Source organism: Plectrocnemia conspersa, unplaced genomic scaffold, assembly GCF_051122295.1.
Source record: "Plectrocnemia conspersa isolate PC_06_02 unplaced genomic scaffold, ASM5112229v1 ptg000004l, whole genome shotgun sequence".
Classification (NCBI taxonomy): Eukaryota; Metazoa; Arthropoda; class Insecta; order Trichoptera; family Polycentropodidae; genus Plectrocnemia; species Plectrocnemia conspersa.
Window position 1 is genome coordinate 9,024,674 of NW_028277168.1, and position 26,381 is coordinate 9,051,054.

The 26,381-nt window shown below is 27.3% G+C and overlaps 1 protein-coding gene across 12 annotated transcripts in view; it reads left to right on the forward strand.

The window, feature by feature from the left end:
* Positions 1-1,346: 1,346 nt before the first annotated feature.
* LOC148235845 (limbic system-associated membrane protein-like) overlaps positions 1,347-26,381 on the forward strand; it is a 67,889-nt gene continuing 42,854 nt past the window's right edge. The window contains exons 1-2 of one of the 12 annotated variants that reach the window (XM_088184117.1): positions 1,347-1,754; positions 14,533-15,055. In XM_088184117.1, the coding sequence (XP_088040243.1) occupies positions 14,980-15,055 (76 nt within the window). In that variant the 5' untranslated portion in view covers positions 1,347-1,754; positions 14,533-14,979. Of the gene's footprint in view, positions 1,762-14,532; positions 15,056-26,038; positions 26,085-26,381 lie in introns of those variants that run through there. The other 11 variants (XM_088184122.1, XM_088184125.1, XM_088184128.1 and 8 more) reach the window with 11 other exon arrangements.

The window sequence follows — 26,381 nt, forward strand, 5'->3', positions numbered from 1 at the left end:
GCTAATTAAAAATAATATCACTTTTGGCATTTTAAGAATAATTAAAAACGACAATACTGACATAAAACTTGCACCTTTGCTTTTTTTAAAATTAAAGGTGCAAGTTTTATTAAAGTTAATTTTTTATATTCATCCCCATAATATTATTTATCATAATCCTTGAATAATTCATCACCATTTGTTTAATTAAGCATATAACATTTTTAACACTGCCAAGTAAAGCTCTTGGTTATAGCATAGTTGCAAGTACATTAAGGACAGAGGAAAATTTTACCATTACAGCTGGACCATCACTAATAAAAGCAACAACATCTTACACTCTGACCTTCATCTTTTTCAAAAGGTCCAATGACGCCGCCTGACCACAATGCGCACCAAACAGTCACTTTTTGGGCCATTATTAGCCCACAATGCTGCAGACACGTAGTTTCTGCAAATATTAAATCGCAGATATTGAAACACTGCGTTAAATGTTTTACAGTTAATTATTTATAAAAGAAAAAAAATACAAATATAAATTTACTTTATATTTTAAATATATTTATTGTATTAAAATGAGATTTTTAAATTAAATTATTATTTTGCAGGTATATATTAGATTTTTCTAACTGATTATACTATATATTTTTTTGCACGAACGCTTTCAATCGTAATTTGACGATAATCTTCAGGTGCTAAATTAAATGAAATTTTTCTTCTTATCGTCTTGTTGATTAATTTTAGTCCATCCTTGCATATGTGTGTATATACATACATAAATATAAATTGAAAATTAGAAAAAATAAAATTAATTATATCTGGGTTGTATTTTCAAAAATTTGAGGAATTTATTAAAGTGAGTTTTAATTTAAGGATTCAAAAATGTTTGTTGAAGATTTAAGTTAATAAAAATGGCGTTTATTTTGAGAACGTTTATAATATTTATACACATAAATATAATAGATTTATATTCGAGTCGTACAAAAAGCAATATGATATTCCAGAAATCTCAAGAAGTAAAATTTTCGATTTCAGGATTCAAAACCGTTTCGAAATTAGAATCTGTAAATCTATGTATATATAGTTTTATCTTTTGTATCTATCTTCAATCTGTTGTTTCACACACTCCGACTTGTTTACATACTTTATTATTTATCCTCTGGGGTTTTCTACTATGTTTACCAAAGCCATACAAACGGCCTGTTTTTCCGTCTACGCCCACCGAGGGCCGTCACCGGTCACTTTAACCGATTCGCCAGGACACGAAGACCAACCAGAAAGCTCATGGGATTAATAGTGTTTATCTTATTTATTTCACTTGGCACTGGAAGTGTTCTGGGTGTCGGGGTAGGGGAGTCCACGCGCTTAGTCTAGTGCCGTCGGCTGAACGGTTAGCATTGACGCAATTTTAACCCGAAACGACCGACGTGCCTCGTTAAAAACCCCGATCCTATTATCTTCAACCTCTCGCGGCTAATACGAGCCGATTATGCGCTATAAGCCAATTTTTCGCTTCGGGGCAAATATTTGCTAATCCGCCGTGTTTTTGTCGATTAAAGTGAGTGCGTGCTCGACGGTGATTCGGCCTCTAACGGAAAGCGATAATGGAAAATAAATTGAGTGAGAGGCGGTTGAGTTTTCAACGTTTTATGTAAATGTTTGATGTTTGTTAAACGTGACGACGCCTCCGTCACTAGAAAAGGAGAGGGAGAGGGAAAACGAAAAGTTTTCCGCTGGAAAAACACGACCCGGTTATGTACGCTCGGAGTGATAAGGTTAATTGTAAAATAATACTACATAGACGTATATCGGAAATAGTGATATAATGATCGTTACTTTGACACTTTCGTTCGTGCGAATGTCTGAACACAATTTTATCGTTGCACTAACAACTTTTTTTTGCAATTTAAATTGAGTGTTTTTAATAAATAAAGATTTCACGACAGGAACATGATGACTGACATTGTGTATACTGATTTGATAATCAAAATACAAAGCTTTATGTCTAGGATAATAATTCAAATTGAAATATATGTGTAAGTTAAATTTTAAGTCTTCACAAATATATAAGACAAAATAAAACTTACTTCTAAAATAATTTGTAGTTATACATAAAAGATCAGAATAGCGTTGTTTGTATGTCCTAGACTAAAAACCCATAAGTCACGTGTTCGAATCCTTGCAGCCAATTATAATTTTTATTTATAAAAATAAGCAACTATTTAAGAGCGGTCTATTAATTATAAAAAGTAATGCTCATACTTATATATATTATGAAGATATTACTGATTCCCATACTTTTAGTCTAGTTGTTAATACTTGTGGGTAGTCATTATGTCTGATTGAATTACTCAGTTGCTAGTGATTAACCTCGTTGTAACGCATTGGGCTAAAGCTAGTCACGTTACAAAGGAAAATAATTAAAATATTGTATTCTTTTCCCATATTAAATTGTAATTCTTACGATCAATACTCGCTTTTTCCACATTATCTAGGGGTTTTTGATCAATGTTAATAAAAAAAAGCACGACAAACTTAATCTATTCAACATAAAAACTAAAGTTTTTAGAATTTTTCAGAAGGACGTGCTATTCGGGCGCGTGTAGTTGGAGGACTAGAAAATACTCATATTTTTTGCATTACGTACTTATAAATCAAGCGCGTATGGTGAGATATCCTCCTCTTTTCTCCCTTACACTTAAAGTAAAGGGCATCCAAATGGCACGTTCCCAATTTACCGTGCTATTGGGGGGTCTACTATACATTTATTTAAATACTAAATTAGTATAAATAAACAGTTACCTAATATGATATTTATCAAATAGGGCACTCTATCTAGGAATTGTTAGTTATTAGAAGTACTTTATATTTTTATTATAATAATACATTAAGGATGTTTCATATACAATTTATAGATACGTATTGCACTGTCTTAAGCAAGCGTGAACTTTGGCCATACTTTTTAAGCTTTCAACGGCTATATGGCAAAACTCTTTACTTTTTACTTATTTTCATTAAGAGTTTGTTTTACAATATATATCTTAAATTTTATTCTGCAGTTTTTTTCATTTACTACTATCATACACATATAAAAATTACTGAAGAAAAAACTTAAGAGAATTATTAAAAAACCAGAAACTTGTATATATTTATTGCCTACAGAAAAAATAGTTTATTCATATCAATATATATTATTAATAATAAATTTATATTGCTCAAATAATATACATGTTATATTTTATAAATCATAGTTTAAAATTTACTACATAGATTATGCCGCGTGAGAATAATAATGTTGTAACTTCTAAAATAAGATATTATTTTATATACAATTTTTCTAAGCTTGATAATAATTTTAATATTATTATAAAAATATTTTTTATATGACCTTATTAATTCTACTTTGCATTTTTCTACACATTATGAAATACTCTCTAAAATAGCAATTTTATATGCAAATGTATCTAAAGTTAATTTGGGAATTCGATTTTCATTAAACGCAACTTTGCAAAATAGATAATACTATCTAAATATTTATTTTGTTTGCAAACGTTTTAAAAAAGAAGAATAGAATTTAAAAAATAGTAATTAAAAGATATTGATATATATTAGGCGCGTACTGTGAGATACGTTCCTTTTCGCTCACTCGGGTGTAAAGTGACGAGAGTGAGTGAGAGATAAGGGTGTGCGTTACACGCGTTCCACACGCCTACTTCTTCTCAATCACTCTCGTCACTTAACATGCGAGCGAGCAAAAGGGAATGTATCTCACCGTATGTGCAAAATATATACAAAATAACCATAAAAATAAAAACTTATTAATTTAAATTTATTTTATTTTATGTTTAATATATACAACATTAAATACTGAGCATCATTAAGAACTGTTATACTTAAAATAAGTAACTTCAAAACTTTCACATGCGTTTACTAATACTGACCATACATATGTAGCAGTGCAACGCTTGGAAACAATTGCAAACCGTTTTTCATACTACGATTTCAATATCTACTTACTTAATAAATATAAAGCGACATTTATCAAACAAGATAAAAACATTTCATAATAACATACTCTAATTTTTTTTTTTTGGAATGACTATCTTACTAATTTAAAAAAATATAAGATGATTCAAATCTTTCTGTAGCAAAATTGTGTTTCCTGCTAAAATAATGATCTTCTAGAAATACTCAGAAACATATGATTAGTAATGATTTATATATTTTAAAAAAAAGTTTAAAACCTATCTTATAAAACTCAAACTTATTTTTCAATTGGTTCAAAGAAACCTTGGAAATCAGTTCAAATTTAGTTCCAAGAAACGTCGTTATCTTATTTGGCGAACGGTCGCTGCAAGTAAGACGTTATTTCACTGTTATTTATTAATGTATTAATCATTGTTGTCTTATTTGGCGAACGGTCACTACAAACTCTAATTTTTAATTAAACTAGTGTTTTTCATGAATTTGAATTTTAATTATAAGCAAGTACTGTTTATAATATTTTTTATCAATAACAACATATATAGCATAATCATCTAATATAGTTATTATTAACTACCTTTACAAGCATTATAGTTGCATCATAATTAAAATCATGGATTAACACAATATGTAATTTTCTCGCATTTACAACAATGATAATAAATAGCTCATCATTTTATTTCAATAAAAATTAATATCTTGTCGTCTTCTTTAATTAAAATATTTGCTCAATGTGACAAACCAAATATTTTTAGGTTACCTGCTAAAATATATATTTTTTATTTATAGTTTTTATTATTTTCTATTACATTTGAATACATTAAAACCCTATTATTATCAACGCCCTAATAATGCGAACATCAAATATATAATATTATTTAAATTTATTGAATTAATAAATATTCAATAATGATTTATTAAAACCATATAAAAAATATATATGTAGCAAATATTTCAATATTAAAATATTTAATAATTTTATTAAAAAAAATTAAAATTCTTAAATGTGATTATAGAAAAGAAATTATTGCTTTACATAATATTTTTTCATTGAAATAAAATATATATTTTTAAATAAATAAAAACTTTTTAATTTTATTTAATAATTATTATAAACATATGTGTATGACTTAGCTGTATTAGATATTGAACGTCACATATGCCAATTCATAATTCACACCGCAAACTTAACCTGAATTCAGCATCAAAAGGTGCATTACGACACGATCTAGAATTTCCACGGACTCTTTGAGAATGGAACGTGATCGTCAGTCACGTATCCCTAGTAAGTTTAACTATAAAATATTTATTCTTCATTTTGCCGTATGGATAAGGGTTCAGTTTGAGAATTATGGCTGTTCGGGTTCATTATAATACATAATATATACAAGTACATCCATGCACTTGATAAATTCAATGGTGTACTTTAGTAATGCACATATGACCCAATTAAAAGCAAACCTAACACGTTTTGTTACACATCCGATAAAATTTTGTTAATTACCAGAATGTGTGTTTAATTTAATTTTAAGTTAAACAATATCGTTTATTTTAATTACTAGTAATTAATTTAATTGAAATATTTTAGTCAGCTTTCTATATCGATTCATGATTAAATGAATTCTCTAATCGTTTGTAGTAAATGTTCCATTTATGATTTTGATTGGATTTGAGGCTTAAAATAAACGATTCCCTTTACTTAAGTGTGAATCTTAAGCCTTTATCTGGGTCATGGCCAAGCAGGTTCCGTAATCATCCTTGGTTATGTGCTAATTATCCTATTGGACCAGTCCCGCAGGAGTAGTGTATAACGCGACTCTATCCCTACAGTGTAGTCGCTAATTCTGAACGGTTTTCTGCAATTCATTTTTTTAGACAATTAGTCATCTCTTATTTTAGTTTTTAAGCTTTACTACACGTCGATAAAGAGACTTCTACGTACGCAAAATATTTTTAAAACTCCATTGTCACTAAAACTATCACTAAAACATGTCTAAAAATAACGAATTTTATAAATAAATATTTATAATTAAAATATAAAAATCTTTTGATAAATTGATACTACTTTTATATTCTTTTTTAGTGGTACAATAGTAGTATATTATAAGATATTTTAATTATTAAGTTATGTTCATATTGCATATTGATTAAATTATGAAAAAGCTTTCACGACTAATAGACGATTCAAGGCTTTCGTTACCCAACCGCGAAGTATCCTTATTGCTACCGAAAAATAAAACGGTATATTAAAAATCTACACAAAAGTGAATTAGGTTATATATATAACATATAAATACAAACTTTTATATAGGTTCTCGAGGAGAAGAAGACTTTTTTTAACTAGGGAAATTTTAATCGCGTAACGGACAAAGCCTTTGATTCCGCCCGAACACCGTCCCTTTTGTGAGGGGATAACGATACAGAAATAGCGTTCGTTTTTGAGTATACATATTTATATATACGCCATGCTATTGTGTTACGTAATGAAACGCTACGAAGCGTTTTTTTCTCATTATTTTGTGTTCACCACATAATCCTCAAAAGGGAAAACAAACCGTTGTCCAGTCGCTAATCCTCCGAAGATAATTCTTCCGTAACGGTTTATTTGAAAAAGAGCGTGAAAACGCGTCGCGATTTTTTAATATCATTAAACGACTTTTGTCGGTGAGTATTAAACGCGTTTTATACACATAAGTCTTTAGATTTAAATAACAAAAAAAAAAATTTAGAGATATTCATACACACGGTTATATAGACGCAAAAAATAATTTTAATAGGTTGAAGACATAATATTCACATTTGATTCTTTTATAAAAAATAAGTCATAAAATTATAAAACTTACTTATTTACTTAAAATAAAGCCACATAGTAGTTATATATCACAAAAAAAATAAATCCCTAAAAGCTTATAAAACAAAAAAATCTTAAATCGTACATCTGAATTAAATAGCTAACTCAACACGCAACACCAAATTACTCATATTTTCACCACTAAATAACCCAATCATTGTGGATGGTAATTAAACCCATGGCTTTTAATATTCTTAATAATTTTTAGCTAATTATCTTAAACAGATATTTCATGAGTTAGCCATAAATATTCTAAGTCCCTTATATGTGTTGTATTACTTGATTAAAACATTTTTATTATCTTAAATAAAAAATAACAAATATTTTAATCCTCAAATTAATAAAATTAATTTAAATATATAAGCTTATTGTTATTTTTGGAAGCATTATTACTTGATATATTTGAGACATCGTATATATTTCAGGTACAGCTTTATAGCTTTATAAAATAAGAATTGTATCAAGAATTTATATTTCTTAATTAGTTACTTAATTAAAATGGTATAGAATTTCTTAATTAGATATTTAATTGACATTTCATTACAATCGAATAAAGCTTTATTTTCCGTGTAGAGCTTTTTAATGCATATAATAGAAGAAAAGTTAAAATAAATTGTTTTCTATTTTATTATATTTATTGCTAAAGTACAGTTTTGTTTGTCAACAAATACAAATATGTATGTACATATATTTATATGTATTCAAATTGTTATTCTCAGTTATTATTTTATACAAAATTGTTCATCAGCGCATATGCATTTCAATGCAAAGCCATGAATTGTTTTTTTTTTTTTGTTTCACAGTAAAAAAATCCTCAAAAACCCTCATCGCCATATTAATCGGGAGCATGAATACAACAAGGGTTGCCTGCGAAATTGAATGGAATAATATTTAGCGGTCGGGGTAGGGTGATGGTGCAAATAAAAAAAGACCACAAAGTCAGAGAGTCGCATAAATTAATCGCGAAATTGTTATTCAAGAAAGTAGCGGCCGTTCGTTATTATAAAATGTAAATTATTCGTCCGCAGTCTCGAAGGGTCAAAGCGGCTCTGGAGAACCTTCTCATGTTTTATGTATCCATATATCCACCGGCAATGGGCAGGGAAACGTCGGCGTAATTTTTAATACGTTTCTTTTTTTTAGGGGTCCCTTTTTTCGGGATTTTACCAGCGCGGGATAGGGGGCATTAACGACCCCAAAGTGCCGGTCTCACGAATTTCCCGGCCGGTGATTAATGTTCCCGATGTCCTAAGTGGAAAGTTATCCAGAAATATCTTTGTCACCGTTCCAACAAAACACGCGCTGCTATTTGCTATGTTGATTTAGATTAAGCACTGGACACCTCCCTTATGACCATTTATCAAGATGTTTTATGATTGTGATTATAGTCCATCTTGATTAGTTATGAGCAGTAACTTTGTTTACTCTATTCAATATAACATATAGAGAAAGCTTTTAAATATAAGCTACAAATAAAATTTGTTTTAGAATAATATTATAGATAATCACTGAATATAGTAATAGAAGGATATGTTAATAATATATATCTGGGGCTTTTGCTATATATTATATATGTATTGTATATTATAGTTTTCAAATCTCCTTAGTTTTTTAAGCTACCAGAAGTACTTTATTTATTATGAATTATTAATCCAGTAACATTTTTATTTAAACATTTTATTTATTTGCATATAATCTAAATAAAATAATTATTATATTTACAACGTATACATTTAGCTTACAGACAATATTTAAAACAAGGGATTTGATTGTATATATTTAAATAGCACATTAATATCCTTTATAATGTTTAAAAATTATATTTGCAGGGTTTGCTCCAAGTCTATGTTTGAAAGGCACGACCTGTTTATTTTGTATTAGCAGTAATGAAAATGCTGTTTTACATATATGTTGCCGTAAAAGGAATTTTGCTTTTTGTTGCTGTTATTGTGATGTGTGGATTATACAATACTTATTTAAATAAATTCCGATTCAATAGAATCATCTTATTTAAATCAATCAGATTTTCTTGAGTTACTTAGGTACTTTGAAAATAGTGTTTTAATTTATTAATATTTTTATTTCTCATTAGTTTAGGACCAATTTGTTAAGAAATCGTTTTTTACCAAATGATATTTCATTCGTCGTAAGAGACTCATTCAAGCATAAAACATGTTTCTGCATATTTGAATAATACCTTTTGATTATGAATATTAAGCTTTTGTAGAAAATATTAAAATTTAATATTCAGAATAAATTAAAATGAATATATTTTATACCTTTTTTGAGAAAAATGTTAATTTTTGTTAAATTTGCAAAATATATTAAGAAGTTTTTCTCTTTCGATATACTAATAAAAAAATGGCTTACTGACTTAATAGTGAAAATATTATTTATTTATCTTTTTATTAGAAATCGACTTAAAAACAAAACAAATTGTTTACGATTACTAAAATAATATTAATAGAATTTAAGGAATACTGTATCACAAAAAATATTACTGTTATATATAGCTTTTTTTAATTGATATAGTGATATTATTGCAAAAATTACTTTAAATTTATTTATTTTTTTTTGTGTAAAAAAAAACTCCTAATGCGTAGTATAATTTTTTCCTTTTTAAAAATTCTTTATCTATAATTTATTATTTAGTTTGAAGAAAGCCACGTTGCACTTGAAATATTGAAAGCTTACCGGTATTCATTTAACGTATACATATATTTTTTATTAAATTAAATTTGTTTATTATCTAATGTGCAACAAAAAATCAGTCTTTAAAAATATTTTTTTATATTATTTTATTTTATTAAACAAATTTTAGCAAATCATAAAAAAACATAAGCATGTCAAAAACACGTCTATTTAGACATTCAATATAATATGTTACGCTTTAAATTTGGGAAAAATCACAAACATGGATTAGCGATTTCCCTATCTTATAATTAAATCTAGAATGCATATACTATCATATTATTTTAATAATCGCTTGGTATATCATATATATGCATACATGGTATACACATGATATATATTAGTTTGTTTTAGCAAATACGGTACAAATACTTTCTTTAATTTAAATTTATTACATAATTCTTCAACTTTAGGATTAGCAAAATCTTAGAAATCCTAATAAGGAGTGATCGTTTCAAATTACAAATAATTATAATATCAAATTTTGAGTTTCAAAACATGCTAGGAAATATAATGCATATTAAATTAAACCATATTATTTTTTATATTAAAATTCTATGGTATGTATTAAAAAACAAATAATCTAATTTAATTAAATCATCATTTAGTTTCACTTATTAAATTTCTCATAAATTATTTATTAACATTAATTATTAAATTAGCAAAATTAGATTTAATATTATTAAAAAAACAAATATATAAAAAATATATTACTTAAACAAGCTGTAAATATTATTGCAATTAATTTAATAAAAGCTTTTATCACATATTAGTTGTTTTTAATATTTAAAAATATCTAGCGTAAAACTCTTTTAATGGAAACTTTTTTACACATTTTAATTTTTAATTACCCCTTCCGAAATTTGTGTACGAGCAGTGTTCAACAAGCGTTTTTTTACGGTTCGACGGAGGTACCGGAGCATTTACATAATAAATTTAGCTTTGAATATTCCTTTCACGTCATTCTGCCGGGCGATGATGAATAATGATCACAAAATACAAAACGCTTGTGGAAATTTATTATTTTCACGCGCTAAACATGGTTGAAAAATGATCGTAAGGGAAGTGTCCAGGGGTCTAATCTAAATAAACATAGAATGCATATTTAAAGATTTTTATATAAATAAAAACAATGTTTATCCATCAAACTTGTATGTACCCTGAGGAATTGAGCTGTTATACTTTATTTAATATTAACCTTTGTATATACAGCTTTATATATTCAATACTGAGTGAGTTCACATATAAAATTTCGTATGGACTTAAAAATATACACTATAATTTAAAAGCTCTATCCTTAAAATATTCAGCTAGCTAAAAGTAACAAGCTTGATTTATTTTCTAAGAATCTCTTTATATAGAGTAATTTCTTCTTAATATGCTTACACTCGTCGGCAGAACAAACATTAGCTTTTTAATTTGATTTTTTAAGGCCGAAAAATTTCTCGTCACGAAACTAGTAAGGGTTCAAAAGTTTAAAGCCGACGCTATCGTTTCAATTTTTAGATTAGCATATTTTTAGATAATTTTCTTGATTAATTGCTTGATAAATTTTAATTAACTTGAGTAAGTAAAATTAAATTTATACTAGTAAAAATATGTCTTTACTTGTATTTGAATGTTAATTTTATGGTTAAATAAATATATTTGTAATATAACGACCATATGTAATATTTTTTACATAATTGATTATGATTTAGATAAGATTTCTATATATTTGTATTCTATTATTTTTGCGTATTAAAATAATAAAATATTAATATTCATTTTTATTCAGTACATACATATTTAATATTACAAGCATTTTTTATAGAAAAATTGTTTAATATCCTTCGCAAATCTTAGTTAAGTTATAACAATTTTTCCTTAACTTGGTTATCTAAGATGCCTTTACAATATTTCAGGAAGTAAAAAGAGTTTGCTAAACGTTATTTTAAATTTTGATTTAAATAAGTATGTTTGGTAAATATTTTTTAAAATATCATTTTTAAGTAGCTATTAAATGAGCTGTGCTTTTATGTTTTAGCTATTTTTAAACATATCACTTAATTTTATTAAAGATAAGTATTATAAATATATTTTTTTTCCCAGTCATTATTTGCTACAAGAAATTTTAAAATGTGCATTTTTAAAAAAAATAAAATAAACGATTTATTAAGGGTAATTTTTAAAATGCTATTATATGTATTATTTTATTTTACTAATTATTACCTTTAAAAAATATAAAGGTTTTATTACCGCTATTGAAATTATCAAATATTAAAAATTTATTTTAATATTAACAGTCCTAGAGTATGTACATACATATCTATATTTTTATTCCTATAAAAACTGACACAACCTTGCGCAAAAAAAGCACCAGGTGTACTTTCCTCTTTTAGCGGGTTTCACGTCCGACTTCCTCATAGCGAACCTCCATCAAGATGAAAAGTAGTCGTTTTCCTCTTATACGACTGCTCTCATATCCTAAGCGTACGAACACATTAAGCAAGTTACGAGAGAAATCCTCCTAAATTATCATTTTTAACGGAGTTATCATTAGGGTAATGCCAAGGGCCCCTCACGTGTAATTTCGTGAGTTGTTTGTGCAGTTGTCCGAGCTTAAAGCTCCCATTTACATGGCACGTCAACGCGGGATCTTGTTAGTCATCGCCTGGGCTAATGTTATTCTCACCACTTACCCACCACGACGTATAAATATGCCATTGAGTTTGTATGAGTGTATATAAATATATACACTCAAAATCCATTCAGATGCGTTGAGAATCTCACTCTTCGCGCCTAATCGACTGACGCCACTATGTCGATCTAGAAAACACGTGATAGGAATAACATACGATTAAATACAACACATGTTTTTGAAAAGCATTTGTAAAACATTTATTTTAAAGTTAAATTAAGATTGGGTGTGAGACTGAGTTCCTTATTTAGACATTGGGAGTGGCTCAGGTGTGCTACACAAAAATATGTTATGCTTATGGATAACTCCATTAGAGTTTTTTAATATACATGCATATATAATATGTACATATATGAATACTTTTTATTTCCGTGAATATAAACATTATAATTTATTTATTTTTGCATCAAAATATCGTTAGATTGATTTATTAAATGATACTGTACTTAAGCTGAATTTTTAATAAATAGTATACATTAGCTGAATTTATAAATAGTTTCACTCTCAAGCCATTAAATTATAATTTATATAATTTTCTTGAAGACAAATATATTTTTCATAAATGTATTTATAATTTTAAGTTATTCCTTTTGGTAGTGAAATAAGATTGTTTCAAATTATCTATTCTAAATAAATATTATTTAAGGTATTTTATAATACATATGGTATATGACAATTTATTTATTACTAGATATTGGTTTAGTTATTCAGCAATCATTGTTTATATAAATTTAAATTGCTGTCTTTAGAAATGAAACGTAACATAACTTAGGTATTCACTAAATAAAGATGATTCATGGTCTATTGGGCATATATAATAAAGTTCCATTGAATTATAGCTGCAATTTGTCTGTCAGGATGTGTCTTGGTAAATTTTATGTGGATGGTTTTTGATTTGTCTACTGATGTACTAATAAAAGTTGAATAGTGATCTAAAAAGCTTATACTTTTTGATCTAAGTTGCTTCTATTTTTCAAATCATTTTATATTTTATAAATTCTAAATTATTGCTACCTACATAAATATATATTATTTATTACACAAATAAAAAATGTATATATTATTAAAGCTTTGATTATTAGACCGTAAAAAAAATATATGAAAATTAATATATTTTTAAAACTATCTTTATACATTTTAATTAATCAAGCTATTTTCTTATCATTAAATTTTAAACTAAAACTACTAAAATATTTATTTAATAGCAACTATTTATTTGTAAATTATAAGCCCTTATGTATAAACAGTAAAACAGCCGTTTTTATATAGTAAACAATTTATATAAAGCAAATAAATATTTTACATGTTTTTGGTCCTAATAACTGCTGCAAATTATTACTTAAGTAAAAGTGATATTTATAAGCGAACTCGTCTAAGTGCATATAAATGATTTAAATTTAAAATATAACATGCAAGATTTAAGTATAAAATATTGTATAAGATTTTATTTCATCCATCTAATTCTTTAGACGACTATTTATTTTATAAAAAAAAAACAAAATGCAAACGGTGTAAAACTAAGGTTATCATATTGTGCCATTAAAATAAAAAAGGACAGAGGTGTAAACAGGTTCCATATTTAAAATCAAATTATATTTTAAATCAATGAAATCAAAATAAACAATTAAATGTAAATTTTTTGCTTCATAAAAATATTATTTTTGTATTACCCAAGAACGTAAGTAAAGAAATATCAAAAATGTTAATTCAGTAAAAAAATTTAAAGAAATTTGTTAAAGCATTTTTTATATTAAATACTACATATTAAAATTTGCTTACAAAAAGTATTTGTATCTTAGAAAGATCAAAAAGTCAAAATCTGAATACCAAGACTTTTAAAGAAAAAAATTAATTTTGCAGACAAATCTAAATTACATACCTTTTTGACAAAAATGTTGTTCAGTAGTGACATTAAACTTGCTCAAATGACTAATTTGTATATTTCATTAACAAATAAAGTGTATATTTCGAAGGGTAATAAAAATAAAAAAGTGTATTTTTATTACCCTTTTAAGTATTTTTATTAAACAATTATTATTGAAATTGTTCCACAAAAATCACTTTTATGAGCTTGAGTTAAAGATATACTTTATTTTATAAGTTGAAGTTATAAATATTGTATTTTTATATTTTAAAAAATGATAAATATTACATAATAGACACCGTTAATACTTTTATATTTTTTTAATTTTAATTTGATGAAAATGCAAATATATACGTTATAAAAAACTGAATCACAATATAAAAATTATAAAGTTTAATAATTATTTGTGAATATTATATATTGCCAATTGTTATGTTACATATTTTTTATGAATATTTTGATTTTGTAAATATATTTTTATAGCAAGCAACAACATTATTTAATTAATAAAACAAGTGGGTTGATTTGATTCACCAGGTTCAATTTTAAAATAATAGTGCAAAAAAAATATCATTTGTACGACAGTGTACAATGACATATTTTACATTACAAAAAAATAAATAAATTCAAAAACAAACAGTGCAATAAGCTTTTGTAGTGACGTATGTGCGGATATCTATGTAAAATATACCATAGCGAAGCACACAAAAAAGCTCGCATGTGAAAAATGCATGAAAAATTCCGTTTGAAAATTTGCGAACGGCCCCGTGTGTGATTTATGTTGGCAAACAAGTGCGTCATGAATAACAAAGGATGCTGGATGTGAAGCATTCATCATCATAAAAATGCACTCAAACTTTGGTCGCGCGACAATGAATCCGCGTCAGGAAGACGGATGCATTAAATTCGAGAGACGAGAGTGAAGAGGCGATGCACCCCTATTCGCTAAAGGGGTGGGCGAACCACCCCCTGCTGGCCGCTGTGGTTGTACTGCTACATTTGTCAGGTAAGGATATAAATTGATGTGTCCGAATGTGAATGTGTTCATCTGTGACCTCTCGTGTGTGTGCGAGAAAGATTAAATATTTTTATAAAATATTTCTGCTGGTTGAGAGAAAAATGATCGGTCTTTACATGAGAACAAATGTTAAATTTCCCATGATTGATTATTTTACATCGCGCATGGTTGAATATTAAATCGTGAGGTCAGCCGTGCTGAACGAATTGTCACAAATTCAGAGATCACACGACCAACAATTGTTTTTATTTAAAAGAAAAACAACTTTCTAAACTACGACTTTCTGTATATATAGTAGTTAGATAATCATAAATCAAGATGCATATATTACAATTATATATTCACATTGCCTATTTACGAGCAATAAATTATTATTTAAAAATAAATATAGTAATTTTAAAAATATAAAATTTGTATGTCAGATCATATTAAAATATAATATTTCATCAATGATTGTGAATGGAAAAAAATTTAAACTTAGTGATGTAAAGATCTCGTTATATAATTTCTGTAAATAATTTTAATAGTAAATAATTAAGAAATAAAGACAACTTACTTTATTTTAGAGTTGACTTAATAATAAAGAACGACACTTTATTTATGTTTTAACATAGTCACTATCTATGTTTCAACATTGATTTCCCATTTTTCAATAATATTTTTGCCAGACAAACTGCGTAGAGTCCTTGCCACTTATTTTGTCACAATCCTCACTTTTTGATTATTTTTTTGAAGTTCTTTGATGGATTTTAAATATGTTTATCAATATAAACTGATGCAACTTTTATATTGATCAAGAAGCCACAATAAAACATGGTTGCTTGGAACTTTAGCAGTAGTTTATCTTTTAATTGTTTTTAATCCACAAAATAAACAGAATACTACTAATCTAAGATATTTTTAATACGCTGCAACTAAGACAGAAAAGTATATATAGAAAATACATAGAAGCATTGCTACTAGCAAATACATTTAAAAGTCATTAGCGATGTTTATAATATTTTAAGTTTAACAAAAGTAATTAATAAGTGCTTATGTAATTTAATATTACAGAGGTCGATATAAATTAAAATAAAATAGCAATGTACCGACAATAATACATCTTAATGCCTTATATATATATATATATATATATATATATATGTATACATATATTAATCTCGAAATATTATTGATTGAAACTTGACCTCATTCATATAATTATTAAATTTTGCTTTGGAAAGGGTTCGGAAAGGTTTCGTCAATTACTTGCGTTTGATTAAATTCTCTCAGAATGTATAGTAAATTACACTTGTATTAAAAATAAATGCCCATGGCCATCAGAGATTTTTCACCGCTACGTGCCCCTTGAATTAAATATAAACTTTGTTCGGAAGTTTATTCGGCAATTTCCGAAGACCGGCTCAGGTTTTCGGTTGTAATCCGATAGATCGGAGAGAAGTGATAGAAGTTGTCTAGAATGCGGGGCAAACTTTTATAGACGAAAGGTTTTAGCAGTCACCAATGACCCGGCTCCATTAGTGTCTTGTTTTGTTTATTCGAAAGCTCCAAAGCGGTCCCGGATGCAGGGCACGCCGTATTCCGAAAGCTCCTAGGTATGACATCACCCTTTGGGCGTTCTTAATCTGATAAATGTTTAATCACATTATCGCCTGACCCACGCAAGGGATACCTTCGAAAGGAGAGCTCGAAACTCGCACCTTTATCGGGTTCATTGACTGAATTGATTTACTTACCTGGCTTTACATCCCTTGACTTTTTAGGGTGTATTAAACTTTTATAAGCTCGAATCTTAATTGCTCATAAATATATTATATAATATATATTTATTCATAAATCGCTGTATTTCTTTTTCAGAAGAAATTTTTTTATTTTAAATTTAATAAGATTTTATTATCCTCCGGCGGATGTTATTATATCAATACTCAAAATGGATATAATATGATTAAACTTTAAAAATAAAATTTAATATATAATATGATTACACCAACAATGCAAAAAAAAATACACAATGCATATATGTTATGAAAAATCTTTTATAAAAAATTTTAATTTCGATCGTAATGAATATCACATACATATATATATATATATATATATATATATATATATATATATATATATATATATTTAATATAAAAAAACTAAAAAAACTCCAGACGTTCCTTCAGTTGATCACATTCTTTACAGATATATACAAAATCACTGTCAGCAAGTGCTAGTAAACTATCAACGCGGGTTTCGTCAGCGTCGTTCCATTGTCATTAACCTCTTATGCCTTTCAAAGACAATGACAAAATCCCTTGATCCTAAAATTTGGATGTAGTCTATATTCATTTTTAAAAAACATTTAACAAAGTTAGTCACGAGCTACTTTTTCGAATGTTATGTAAGTAAATTCAGTTTTATTATATACTGATTAATATTAGGGAAAATTCAGACAAACTTTTTTTTACAAAAATATCTGGAGTCTCTGTGGAGGTAGTCGATCGACAATCGCCACATTTTCAGCTCCTCTTACCCGTCCAAATTCTCTCACAGTTATGGTGGAAGTGTTTGTCTACTTTTATATATTGACATATATAGATATAATTTATATTATATACGTATAATATAAATAAAAATATTTTATTTTAGTATTTTGCTTCAATAGTATATATTTAAAAAGTAAAAGCTAAAAAAAATAGAAAATTAAAACCGATATAAATGATAATATTTAATTGAATCAAAATAATCATATACACACAATATATAATGATAAAAGTTCAAGTATTGACAATATATGGGTGTATAATTATTTATACAAAACTTTATATTAAATTATTGTGTAAATCAGAAGGAAAAATTTACAAAAAATTTATTTAAATGTTGATGGCAAAAATAAATATATTATAAATAAATAGTTATAATTATATTATATAATTTCTTAATTCTTAATTTAATTAATTTACAGAATACAGATAATTTTATAATTGCATATGCGAAACAAAAAGAGAGGTTCAATAAAATGTATATGTAAGAAGAATTTTTGATTAAAAGTAGTACTTCAAAATTAATTACAACGTCGGCTAAAAATATTGTTTGTTACAAAACTATTATGCTTGATAAATATATTAGTTTTCAAATATTTTTAAGCCAACGTATTCATACTATATAAATTTGAAACTTCATAGACAAGATTCAATTTTGTGATGAAACCAAAGTAAAATGGAAAAAATAGTAAAAAAAAAATTATTATTTATTTATTTATTTTATTTTATTAATTTATTTAGCTTAATAGCTAATCTTTACATTTAAAAAATTTAGTAAACATATATAAAAATATATAAAAAATACATAACAGAAAGAAAAAATAAAAATATACAATAATAAAGTCTTAATATTATAATTTATTTCTATATGTACGAAGGTGTTTTTTTATTCCATTTATGAAACCCGTTATATTTTTGCTGTTTCGGATTTCTCTTGGAAGACTATTATATAAATCAAAACCTCCGTACATAATTCCCCTAGCCGTACTCGTTTTCTTATACTTAATTATCTTTAAATTTTCTTTATTTCTAGTATTATATTTATGTACATCTTTATTTCTTAATAAATACTTATTAAAATATTTTGGTAACATATTATTTTCTAACTTATATATAAATACTAAAACATTCATACTCAATATTTCTTGAACATTCAACCATTCTAATCTATTAATCATACTTTTACAATTAGTTAATCTATTTTTATTTAAGATTACTCTCATTGCCCTATTTTGTAATTTTTGCAACATTTGTTTATCTAATTTATTTAACATATTTAATAGTGTTGCACAATAATTAAAATGGGGCAATATTATACTATTGTAAATTATTTTTTTTGTATTTATACTTAATATATGTCTTAATCTAGATAATAAACCTATTTTTCTACTAATTTTTTTTAATATGTAATTACAATGTTCTTTAAAATTTAATTTTGTATCAACAATTACTTCTTAATATTTTATATTATCCACTATTTCTATACTAGAGTTATTTATTACTATTTTGGTACTATTATCTAACACATTTTTATAATTAATAAACATACATTTAGTTTTATTCTCATTTAATTTAAGTACATTATTCTTTAACCATATTTCTAATATACTTAATTCATTATTTAAATTATTTACAATTTCTTTAATGTTATCACCCATGCAATACATTAATGTGTCATCCGCAAATAGTTGAATTTTACATTTTTTCACGTTATTAACTATATCATTAATATACAAAACAAATAACAATGGTCCCAATTTAGACCCTTGTGGTACTCCATAAGACACTAATTTCTCTTCAGAATATACATTATTTATTTTAACTTTTTGTTTTCTTTTAAATAAGTAATTATTAAACCATCTTAAAACTATATTACTTATACCTATACTCTCCAATTTCTTTAACATTATTTTTCTGTCTATTGTTTCGAAGGCTCTCTTGAAATCCAAGAAAACTGCTCCAATGATTTTGTTTGTATCCTTAGCCAACAGCCAATCATTTATCACTACTTGTAATGCAGTTTCAGTTGAATGCTTTTCTCTGAATCCCGATTGTTGTTCACATATTATGTTTTGAGAAGTAATATGTGAACAACATTATTAAATTTCAGAAAAACTTTTGTTTTGCTTTTGTCTGTGAACGTTGGATAGTATATGAATTTGCTAATTGTGAAAACACGTGAAAGGGCTTACCCATCCAATATATTGTAGACAGCAAAAATGTGTTTCTACTATGAGTCAAAAGATTAACAGAAACTTTATGAAGTGGCGATCATTGTCAATGATAAATATGTTTTGTTACTTCTCAATCAATATCAAATATTAATTACCTAATCAATTTATTTATTCTATGCAATTAATATCGAGATTTCAATGGATTAAAAAAAATCGCTGGTATTTATCAACTGTTGGATAACAAGCGATCAAGAGACTAATATAAACAATATACTTTAATGGCGTTTTTTGTGTACAACCATCCTCCGAGTATGTTGTGTGTATCTAAAGCAAATATTTCTATTTGTTTAGCTAAACTTCAAATGTTTGAGGATGCCGAAATAAAATAAGTCATAAAACTCAACTTATGAAACAATATTATCGGATTGTTAAATAGGGATTTCCTGATTTCCTATCCTTTTTTGATTCACTGCACTCACTACCCACTTAATCTCAAAATGTGTTTTGTAAAATAAAAGAATACCTGGAGATTTTTTATTTTGAAAATTGTGTTAGATATATATATTTCATACAGAAAAATCAAGTATTATATTGAAATTTAAATAACTGGATACCTGTAAAAAACAGGTCTCTGGTTTCGATTCTACCCAGGTCAGAAGCCCTACATACAGCTTTTCAATGAGCTTGCCAAATACAAGGATGTTTTTGGCGATAGCTTTGAAGAGCTAAAAATATATTTAGGATTGTATTTACATATTTTAAGTGTGCATCATAACTATTTTCTTAATTATTTTTTTCATGATGATCAGATTTGTAAAAAAAATTAACCTAATTAAATGCGACATAACTAATATAAACGATACAAATTATTATAAATTAAAAAAAGCGCAAGAAATTAACGTACTAAAAAATATAGACAATGTAATAATAAACTATTTAAATTTTATGCTAGACAATACTAGTAATTTAACGCTTATGTGTGCTCACGTTACAAATATTACACTAACCTAACGTAATCTTACAAATAAATAAATGTTAATAAAAATAATAGAAGTGACGGTTACATTAAAACGAAAATGTAATTATTTCAAGCAACAATTTCATGTGTCGGCTCAAAATGGCTTTTCCCGGGCCCGCATTGGAACGCGGTCCTTAACCGCTATATATTTTGATTACTCTCGAGTTATGCGCTCTTAAAACAACCGGTTAATGCTATTTTCCAACTATACGTGTGAAATGATTCAGTGTTGTTATAACAGGAGTTATGCGCGGAGACACGAGGAGAAGTGAGCGATGTTGGCGGCGCATTATTTCGTCAGCGGATTACACTGCGGTCACGCGTTGTGTTTACTTTTTATATATTTTTGTCCTATTTTATTTGTTTGTACGAAATTTAAACACGCGTAAAAGAGCGAAAATAATCTCGTTACGAAAAAGCGGCGCTCGGCCCGGTCCTGTTTTAGCCGTGCGGTTTCGTATACCATCAGAACTTGTGTCGAGTTCTGAACAATAGGAAGAGGCTTTTTTTATACTCCGTTTGATGTTTCGCAACGAAGTTGTTCTTAAAAGAGTCGTTTGTGGTTATTTTTGTATAAAAGCGTAGATAAAAAGAGTTGGAAATATTCTAAAAATACAGTCATTATTTACGGAAATCGAATAGCACTTTTAATAATGTCGGAAAGCGATAAAACGCGCTTAAAATCATATCCTATGTTAAATATAGCTGTATAAATCAGTGATGCCCACAATTTTTTCAATAATTTACCTTTCAAAATCAACTATGTTTCTCGTATTGTAATATAATCATGTGGTATTGTATTGTTGCACAGATTTCACTGAAAAGCGTTTGATTTATTGAAGATATTTTTTTCACTTTTTTAATATTCATATTAAATTTAAGTAAAATAATTTTATTTAAATTTAATGACATTGATTTTAACATTGATAGACACATCTGATGTGTGCCTATCAATGTTAAAAAACAAAAAAACTATGAACAGTATGGTAAATATGGACAAGATTCGTTAAATCAGGCCATTCAGTGATACAAAGTAAAGAAAGTTGGTAGCCTTTCGTAAAATCTTTCTTTGTAGGATGACAGGCGTAAGCCCAATGCATAGCAATAGGTATAGGTCGGAATAGCGTAGTCTGAAAGGATCAGAATGGTAACCAAAAGGCCGCCGATTTAAGTCACAGCAGCAGACACGAATTCATTTAAAAGATTTACCCCATAGGTAAACTAATCAATATATTCAAGTAAGTTTAAAGACACTTGGCTAAAACTAAAGTCTGAAAATCAATTATACATAAATTATTAATATATAAAAAAAGATATATTTATAATTATTTAAAAATGTAAGATACATATATTGGCAGACGTTACTTTAATTTATTGCTTAGGTAATAATGTTAAAGAAGTCGTAGATCATTTAAATAACGAATAGGTATAATAGAAATATGATTAAAAAATAATGTACTTACGTAACTAAATTTATGGTTATTTTTAATATTAGTTTATTTTTAATAATAGTTTTAGATTACTTAAGTATAGAAATATTTAATACTATAAAATGTAAATAATATATAATATATCTAGGATGAAAAATATGTTAAGTATAAATTTAAAAAAATAATCTACAATAGTATTATTTGGCCCCACTTTACAAAAATACTTCATATTTCTAATCAATTAAATTGGACAACGTTACAAGATTTACAAAAAAGGCAATAAGAGTAGTTTAAAATAAAAATAGATTTATTAGTTGTAAAAGTATGAATAAAAGATTGGAATCATTGTATATTTAATAAATATTGAAGAAGAATCTTTTAGTATTTATATATAACGTAGAAAATATATTATTAGAGTATTAAAATAAGTATTTATTAAGGAATAAAGATGTATACAGATTTAATACTAGACATAGAGATATTTTAAGGGTAGATAGGTATAAGAAAACGAGTACGACCAGAGGAATATTGTATGAAGGTGTGAATTTGTTTATTTATGATCCTAGGACAATCCGCGAAAATAAACATAAACCGGATTTTTTCAATGGAATAAAGAAACACAATTGTGCATTAAAAAATAAAATATAATATTCATTTTTTTGTTATATTCTGTTTAGGTTTGTATTATATTTTTTTTGTATGTTTTGATTTTATTTGTTCAGTGTGTAAACAATTACCTATATTATCTAAATAAATAAATTAAGTAATTATGTAACTATTATTATTGTTTACAAATAAGAGATTTAATTGGCCGGTTTTTGATATTAGTGTATGCTTTTATAAATATAATTTTGAGTCTGCTGCATTATTTAGACTAGTGGCTTTTAATTCTAAGTCAAGCACCTTATTCCTTGTATGTCAATAAAAACATTAAAATTATAACCGTATTAAGCTGTTTCAGACTTTTTATGAAAATTCACTTCGTAACGCTGCGTTTTTATGCGTACGTTTTTTCAGTATAGATACGGTACATGTAATCTATTGGTTAAGAGTTAAAGGCATGGGCTGATAGCAATTCAGTTTTTGTGCTATCATATAATGCTAAAGATCTCTTAAATAGCACATTGTATAGAAAACGAAACTGTCGTTAAAAAAGTAGATTCTGTGAAGCGTTGAAAAATAAAATATTTTTAATACATAATTCATGGTCTGAAGTCTGAATCAGTCTTTTTAATAGTATCAAGCAGGGCAAAACAACAAAAAAACGTCTCACAGTGTCAAGGGAAAATATAATGGCAGCTTTAAAGAGTCATTATGATCATTATTTGGTTAAAAAACTATGCAAACATTCAACAATAGTAGACTAAAAAAATATCTAGTTGAATGATAGGATATATATCCGTCGTGCAAAAATACAAAATCACAAGACAAGGCAGGTGATTCACGCGCAACTTCCGCATACAGACGTTTTTATTCCTCGCTCCTTCTCCACGCTGTTTACGGCCCTGGCGTCGCTCGCCCGGGGTGGGCGCTCTCTAACCGGCAATAATATAATTTAATGCGGCCGTGTCCGCGGACACAAATGGCGGATAAGGCGAACGGTGAACAAACGCTGGCATTTTTACGACGCGAACTACACGCCCGCGCGCCAACTTTCGCGATATATTTACACAACCGGGACTAATGGGCCATGTAAATTTAATAGTTGCCCGTTCCGCGGGCCGCACGTGCTCGATCGAAAATTTTTCGACAAAACTTTATTTGTCGCCGCTTACGCCCTGTTGCTCTTGCACGTCGACGTTTATTTTCTACAAATAATTTTAAGTTGGCGCCACGTTCGATATTTGCGTGCGAGTGGTGCTAAATTAAAATAACATTAAGAGCCTAACGTCTTATTTATTTTATCATATACAATTTTTGTTTAATCTGTAGTTGTTACTAGACATACGTAAGCCCAATGCGTTACAATGGAGTTAATCTAAAAATATAATAATTAGTATTTATAGTTTTTTAAATGCAATAATTAAGATATGTCCACAACAAACTGCTGTTTTCATGGCTCATGTATGACAATTGAAACTCACTTGTCAATGTCACTCACAGTGACACGCGCAATTGTAAATTCACGCATCGTGAAATGAGCCATGATGCAGAGAAGTACTATACAATAAAATAAAAAACACACTTTAGTCTACAGGGGTGAAAAAAACTCAAGCAAACAATACAAAACAGCGTCGGTTCGTCGCTGATCTAATTAGCGAGCAGTATCAACTTTGAGCCGTAGGTTCTCTTTGCGCGAACGAACACTTTTGAAAAATTCAAAGAACCGAAGGGTGAATGGAATTATGCGGGAAGCCATTGATCAAGCTCAGTGAACCTAAACAATTATCGGTAAAGTATGGTGAAAAACTTTGCCGGGGAAATATTGGATCGGTGCCTAATCCGGCGATGTAGCATTGTTTTCGTTCGACGCCAACGCTATTATTTTATCATTTTAGTTTCTCTTTTAAAGTAAAGATAAAATTCCACACGATAAATCTGACTTCGTCCACGAAATCTCTCGAATAAGAATATTCTGAAATATTTTGATTTAATTGGAAAGTTTTAATTGGGTTTGTCCATGTTCTGAAAATAAACGTATTATTCAAGCAAAACTTTGATCGTAAGATTTATTTTAATTATTGCAAAATTTAAACTTTTCGACTAACGAAAGAATACGCTGAATTTAGATTTATGCGATTGGATTGAAATGGAATGTGTACTTTGATTATAAATTGTGACTGTATTACTCATTTTAGATGAAGAAGTTAATTTTTTTATTTATAATTTTATTTGTTATAAATAAAAAAATATCCGTAACTGCTGCTCTGGTCTTTGATCTTGTCATATATACTTGTTAATGTGGGGCATTATTAATTATATTAATTAATTGTTTATTTGCCCCGAATGAGTCATTTGTGTTTGTTTAATTTGGTGGCAATGTGATTTTTTCATTATGACTAAAACCGGAAGGTAAGATTTTGATAATATGCTGCTATCATCTCTTTTGTGCATAGCGATATTTTTGTGATATTCTATTTCAAGTGCTTCTCGTTTTGTACGAACAAAAGGGTTTTTAATATTAGCTAAGGTTTTTGTGCTACTAAAATCAAGTTTATGATCTAGAGTAGAATTACTATTGAATTTTTTTACAGCATTTTTATGTTCATTTTCTCGGTGTGCGATGCGTCTATTAGATTGTCCAATATAATTATTTTCGCACTCTGTACACCTTAGTCTTCACTGTTTGGAAGCATTAAAAAAAAATTGTTTTTAGATTTAAAAATAGTAATGATATAGTGCTTCATTAGGGTTCTTCCGATTTTTTCTGTCACCCCTTAGATGTATGGAAAGGGGTGACAGAAAAGTTCGGAATCGAATATCTAATATTTATTTTTAATATAAATAAACATACAATTGTATTGTTAAAATATACATTAAGCAAATATTCTGAATATTCATGTTAATTAATAAACTTGTTATGATGTCGACAATATTATACAATATAAGTTATAAAAAAAAGAAAATTGATAATAAAATATTTTGCCCCATCAAACCGATTGAACAACTTCTAGCATTTTCAAGAAATGTTAAGAGCTAGAACCTAATATGTTTAAATTTGTTTTATGAAATAAAAAAGGCATTAGAATTACCTTGTATATATGAAAAACATATTTTTATTACGCTTCAAAAATTATGAATAAATTCATTGCTCTTTTCAGATCACCAATGGCTTATTAACGACGGGAAGTAACAGACTACATAAAAGAGTACTATTTATGTAACTCACAATAATGATTCTTTTGTGTCGAACGAATAATCAAAGTAAGTCGTAAACACGGTACTGTAATAAATCAAAACTGTGAAAAGAATATCCACGGAAGAAAACATAGAACCGCGGACATAAATCGCTCGAGCGACTGATGTTTAATATTGATATTAACAATGCGTGACGATGTGTGCTGTGAAACAGAAAAAATCAAATAAAGCTATTGTCTGTTTGATATATAATGTATTTTCGCCCACGTCAAGAGCGATTGCCAAAAATTCCAATTGATTCATCATTGAGTTTATTTTTTAGGCATAGGAGACACTTTGACGTGGACCTTTGAGTAATGCGTC